At 44.1% G+C, this 6294-nt stretch overlaps 1 protein-coding gene across 1 annotated transcript; it reads right to left on the bottom strand.

The window, feature by feature from the left end:
- Positions 1-750: 750 nt before the first annotated feature.
- ISCU (iron-sulfur cluster assembly enzyme) lies at positions 751-4860 on the bottom strand. Its single transcript, XM_050924234.1, has 5 exons — positions 4740-4860; positions 4236-4349; positions 3269-3379; positions 2350-2428; positions 751-1340 (listed from the first exon to the last, which is right to left on the bottom strand). The coding sequence occupies exons 1-5, from the start codon at positions 4836-4838 to the stop codon at positions 1243-1245; spliced, it is 501 nt and encodes a 166-aa protein (XP_050780191.1). The 5' UTR covers positions 4839-4860; the 3' UTR covers positions 751-1242.
- Positions 4861-6294: the final 1434 nt, after the last annotated feature.

Genomic DNA, 6294 nt, shown 5'->3' with positions numbered 1-6294 from the left:
ATTGTATATATAGCAAAGTCAAGCCTTTATAAACTAGACTGCTTTTCTTCCATCAGATTGTCATCCAAGAAGGAAGGTGCAAAGGGGCAGGGTGGCTAGCTTTCTACTTGTCTCAAGTCAGACACTATGAGTCCTAGATAGTTAAGTGTTTTCCTGAAGTCAGTTGTAGTACCCTATTTCTGAAACCCATCAGTTTTAATTGGACTTTATCAAGGCCTTTGAGAACTTTAATGATAGGAAATGGGAACTATATGGAGAGTTCTGTTTATTTCCTGCATTTAGATCAGGAAACATTATAAGGTAGAAGCAACAGCCCTATCATCCTAAACAAGAATGTCTCACTTAAATTCAGACATGAATCCACATTAATAGGAGGGACCCAAACCTGGTAGACCTTACCTGTTACATGTGACCTAGTGTTCATAGGTCCACCTCTCATATTTGGTACCCCTTGTTTAAACTACTGCATAGACTGATGGCAAAAGTGGTACTTGAACTAGAAAAATCAGTATATTGTTCCTGCCTATTCTTAACAGCTTATGAATGTACTGCCCTCAAGTGGCCATTACCTGCTCTTTCAGTTCAGTTTTTGGTTGTTAAATGCCACAGGATGAAACAGGGTGGGTTGTTTGTTTTTTGAAGTAGCCTTTAAACAGATATTCCCTAAGTTTTGAAATGCTAGGAAACTAACTGTACAGTGGATGGATATGAATGCCCCAAAGAGTCAGTGAAATGGACTTAACACAACTGTACCCAACAGGAATCACCATAGACTGTTTAATATATTATATACAGCATATGCAATAAAACTGATCTGCAATTTCCTGCATAAACATTCAGATCAAGGCAAAACACTTTTCAATATAATCCTTCTCTATACAAAACCTTAGGCAAAACTATACATTTAGTCTTTGACTTTTAGCCCTTCCAACATTTGAAACCCCAGGATTTTCATTGCTGAAAACTCAACTGTCACACTCAGACCTCTGTCTCCTTCACCTGTACACTTAAGAAGTCAAGATAGGACAGTAGCGTATGCTGAAATAAACTCAAAAAAATTCCAGTAATTTGAGCACCACAACGGTGCTTTAATACATGTGGAACAGTGAAACATTGTGCATCTCTTATGTGCGTCTTACAGCTTCATTTAGTACTGCACTGGTTCTCATCTCTAACATCTAAAGTAATTGCACTGTACATTTAAGTGGAATGAGAAAGCAAGCTTTACAGTCTCACACAGGTTTAGGCTTTGGCTGCTTTCTTCTCTGGCTCTTCTTTCTTAGGATCCTGTTTCAACTTGTAATCTGCCAGAGCAGCCTTGATTGCATCTTCAGCTAGCACTGAAAAGCAAAAGAGAGAATGAGCACTTTGAAACTTGTTTGTAAGTAAGGGGGAGGGGGAATGATCCACTTTCTAAAAATGTGTCAAATACACTGTAAGACTATACAGCAGGGACACTAGCAGAAACAGAGGCGGCTAGATCTTCTTGCAAGTCACAGCTGAGATACACGAGAAGAGTTTCTACAGCAAAGCTTGCCCTGGCTTCTGCCTGCACTATTCCTTAGTTGAGGAAATGCTCTTAATTTTCTGAGGAATTAACTGAAGTTTTAGACAGACACCCCCGGCTTCTCCCCTCTTCCATTTGCCAAATGACTGCACATCTATCTCATTCAACATCCTTAATCTGGGTTATGTTCCTTTCAAGGGAGCCAACAAATGAGGTTTTTATTTATTATATATATAAAATAAATAAAAATAAAAAAACAGGGCCTATGCCATCTTTTCTGCTTTGCCATACCAGCTTCAGAAATTCTGGTAGTCATTTGTTTCTGAACTTACACTGAATCTTTAAAGTCCATGACTAATATTTTGGAGAAAGGAAAACTGGTCAGACAAGACTCTTTCTGATTAAATGCTCAGGTTTCAATTTTTGGCTCTTTGATGTCACTTCACTAGTTCTCTAGTCACCACTGACTCTTCTAGATGAAAGACCTGGTTTCTAAAGTAAAAATAAAAGCAGAATGTCTTCTAGGCCTTCATTGTACCTCCCAAAGCAGCCAACCCCCGATTTGTTTCTTTTGCAGGTCACCTTTAAAAAGAGATCAGTAGAACTGGGCACTTGACTTGGGAGAACTTATGGCAGACTCAGAAGACCGGTAACACTAGTTACATCCTGATGCACCCATGTAAATCCTCTGCAAATACCTAGAGACCACAACAGTAAGAGCTAGAGTCTAGAGTCAAATTGCAGTAAGTTATACCAAGCTTCCGGGCTTCGTCAGACAACACAGATTTTAATTTTTAAAATAGTTCGGTGTTTAAACAATCTGTATTTAACTTGTGACTTACTAGAACAGTGTAGTTTAACCGGAGGAAGGCAGAGCTCTTTAGCAATATCAGTATTTCTGATCTTCAAGGCTTCATCAACCTGAAATGTATAAACCTGTTAATATAAGATTGACTGCTTGTCACCAAACACCTGAGGTGGTGTACATGTGCCACAGATTTGTGAAAGGGTGTTTTGAGGACTAGCCTTCAGGATGGGGGTTCAGAGAGAAACATAGGAAGAATTATTTCGTTATACTCAATGATGGTGCACAAGTATTTTAAAGGATTGTGTATAAACAAATTGACATAACCACCCCATCAACATCTTTCCCATTCTCCTTCCATCCCAAAATACTAGATTTACAGAGGTTTTCAAATGAACAGTCGCAGATGACCGAAGTCAAGGCACACACTAGTGTTCCAGGCTGTGACCTTACAAGGAACCTATATTGGCAGTTTGTGCATTTACAGCTGTATAGCACTATGCGTATAAGACTGACAACTTGATGTTTTAGACTGATGGGAAAAGGATAGTTAGAAACCTAAATAATCTCATAAGAGCTTCTTATTTGTTGGAAGAAGTCATGGTGCTTGTGGGGAAGAGATATACATAAATTATTTCTGGCTATGTACGCTACGGCCATTCTGAAAATCATCAAGTTACCTAAGAGCGAGCTGCCTTTCCAGAAATGAAAATTAAAACTACTGAACTAGAAAAGTCAAATTCCCATGATAGGGATGGAAAAGATTCTTAATCTCCCTCATTCAAGGAAAAAAAAAATTCACGCTAGGTAAAATGTAAACTCCATACTATGCTTTTCAGACCACTGTTCCACATATGGTCTCCGATAATGGATGGTGTAGCATTAATAGCAACCTCTGGAGACTGCTGCCAGCTCCTGTGTAATTTGCTCTTTCATAGGTGTGAAGTCAGTTTTACCGTTTTTCCTTTAATCCATTCTGTGGCCAATGAGCTTGAGGCAATTGCTGATCCACAGCCAAATGTTTTGAATCTTGCATCAATAATTTTTCCATTTTTATCCACTTCAACCTGCAAGAGTTTCAATGACATCAGTTCCGTTGATATCACATTCTTGTACTAATAACACTGAAGAGGACTCAACTGGATAATGGTTTAATTGAGCCTAGTCATACAGAAGTCTGGGGCAAGATTCCCTTTTCCCTGGTGTTCAGTCAAGCAGGACAGGTAGGGCCTAGGATTGAGGCAAGGAATGTTGTAAAACATTTACATTTTAGTTCTAGAAATAGAAAGTTATTTTACTAATAGTTTAAGCTGCAGTTACTGGTAGTCTTCAGAGGACAAAATCCATTTACAGTCTACTTAGGTGCAAAAGGTGAGTTAAAAGCAGTCTGCAGATCTGAAACCTGCCCCTGAATCCTCCTTTTATTCTTTGTGGTTTTACCAGAACATTTTCCTTTTTTAATCCCACCCCCCCCCACCTTATGTTGTGTGAAGAATCCACAAAAACAACAATGGGGGAAATGACAATACATGGGAAACAGTGAACATTCACAAAGTGCTATCAGATGTATAAACAAGGCAGAAACCTCTCTCTAGCATAAGGTGCTACTTGTAATATCATTAGATGAGAATTTTCTGACAGAAGTATCATGATTAGGTGGCTCTCATTTAAGGAAGCTCATATTCCATAGCTTTCCATTTTGTAATATTACTTTGTCTCATCATCAGCTGTTCTTTCTTGCAAACAACTTATGATTGTCAATATAATCAGTGTGGTCAATTCATAATATTAATTATACTAGAATTCTCTCTCTGTGACTGGAGCTATAAATATATACAGCTTAACTTCAAGTCACTAGATAACAAAATTAGCATTTGTTAGCGACACAGGAATAAGCAAGACGTTATGTATTTGTAAGCTCACCTGTAGTTTCATCACATCGCCACAGGCAGGAGCACCCACTAATCCAGTGCCAACGTTCTTTGCACCCTTATCAAGGGAGCCCACGTTTCTAGGATTCTCATAGTGATCCACTACCTACAAGGGAATTTGATCTACAATGACTATGGTGTCTACAGTCCCCGGCCGGGAAAGTGCTCATACAGCCTGCGCAGTTTAAAACATGCATCAGACAAAGCCCAGCAAAGGGCAAGGCACAGCTGACCCAACCCCAAAGATGGGGGCTTATGAACCCCCATGCACTGGCTGAGAGCCCCTTTGTCCCCCAACAGCCAGACCCCTTTCTCATCTCCCACCCCCAAGGTCTCCGTACAACTCTCAGGATCTCACCCCATCCCCCTCTTCACCCCCAATGCTGCTCCCACCCCCCCATTCCCTTACCCCCCCCGTCCCGCACCCCCCATCCCCCAATGCTGCTCCCACCCCCCACCCCCCGATGCTGCTCCCACTCCCCAGCCCCGCACCGACCTTCTCGTGATACCCCGCGGCGGGGCCCGCCAGCCCCATGGGCCCGGGTCTCAGCAGAGCGGCAGCAGCCCGGCCCCCCGTTAGCCGCAGCGCCGCCATCTTCTCAGAATCCTCCCGCCCCCTCTGCGCACTGTTAGGAGAGCGTTACGTCACGCCCCGCCCCACGTGACCCACACGTGCGCTGGCACCGCCCACTCGCGGGGAGGTCGCGTACCCGCCCCATTCCATCCCTGCTGCGCTGCCTCGTTGTGCTGCGCGGGGCCGGTGCAGCCCTTTGCTCGGAGCCTGGGACATGGCCCTTCCGCGCCTGCGCACTTTGCAGGGTCCCCCCGCCACGTGCGAGTTACGTGGCCGCCGCCTGCCCTCTAGCGGGCAGACCTGGCCCGCTGCGCCATGCGGTTGTGCCCTCCAGGTGTGACTGTTGCAATTCACCAGAGCCTCGGTCCAGCAAAGAGGGGTGCATGGAGGCGAAGGACGTGCTGGATGGATAGAGCCAGGACTGTGTTTAGAACTGGAGCCACAAACCCTCGAGAAGCTCTAGCTGGTACAAATGCTGACAGATTTATCAGAGCCCTCTGCAGGACTCACCCTCTCATGCTGTTTATCCCAAGCCTGAACTTGCTTTACAGTGTTGTACTTTGACAGCTAGCTAGTGAGGATTCACTATCCGAAAGCGAAACGCAATAGCTCTCTTGTTGGTCTGTTTTGTTCGTTACTGGGGGTTTTATTTGGTTTTGGGGGAGTGAGTGCAAACAGCAGGATCAAGCTTTTTGATGAATTAATATTCCCAATCCCAACATAGATTATCAGGGTTGGAAGCGACCTCAGGAGGTCATCTAGTCCAACCCCCTGTTCAAAGCAGGACCAATCCCTTGATAGATTTTTGATCCAGATCTCTAAATGATTGAACTCACAATCTTGCGTTTCAGCAGGCTGATTCTCAAACCACTGAATCCCTCCCCTCTTTAAGACCTTACTATCATATGGTGTGTTGCTATCCTATCAGTTTTTTAGACAGCATCCTGAACACCCTGTTGGACAGGATGGGGAGAGCTTTGCAAATACTTATTATTTTAATTCCTTTGCAGCATCCCCAGTAAGGGGCCAAGTGGGATGGGGGAGCTTTGCAAACACAGTACATATAACTATATTTAATTTCCATGCCGTATCTCCCGTGTTACAGCCGAGGGAACTTTATAAATACAGTAATGAGTATTTAATTTCCTGTGCAGTGCCCCCCTCTCCCGTGTTTACTGAGTTTTCAGTTATTACGATGACTCCTGCAGTGGTGGGGGAAAGATGAGCGGGGACGCGGCAGCAGGGCCTGAGCCATTTGCTATGGGCTCAGCTGATCAGAAAGCCCAATCAAGCGCTTGAGCCTGTTGCCACACACAATATGGCGGCCGAGCCTGGGTCCTTCCCCTATGGTCAAGCCATGGTTAGGGCGACCTTCCCTAAGGGCCCTACGTGCCAAGGGCCCGAGGAGACTACACAGGTGCCTGCAGGAATCCGTGCACGAGAACGCCGTGAATCCCTACTCGGAAACGGCCGTTGC

The sequence above is a fragment of the Gopherus flavomarginatus genome, chromosome 15 (assembly GCF_025201925.1).
Source record: "Gopherus flavomarginatus isolate rGopFla2 chromosome 15, rGopFla2.mat.asm, whole genome shotgun sequence".
Taxonomy (NCBI): Eukaryota; Metazoa; Chordata; order Testudines; family Testudinidae; genus Gopherus; species Gopherus flavomarginatus.
This window is presented reverse-complemented; position numbering and strand designations above follow the sequence as displayed.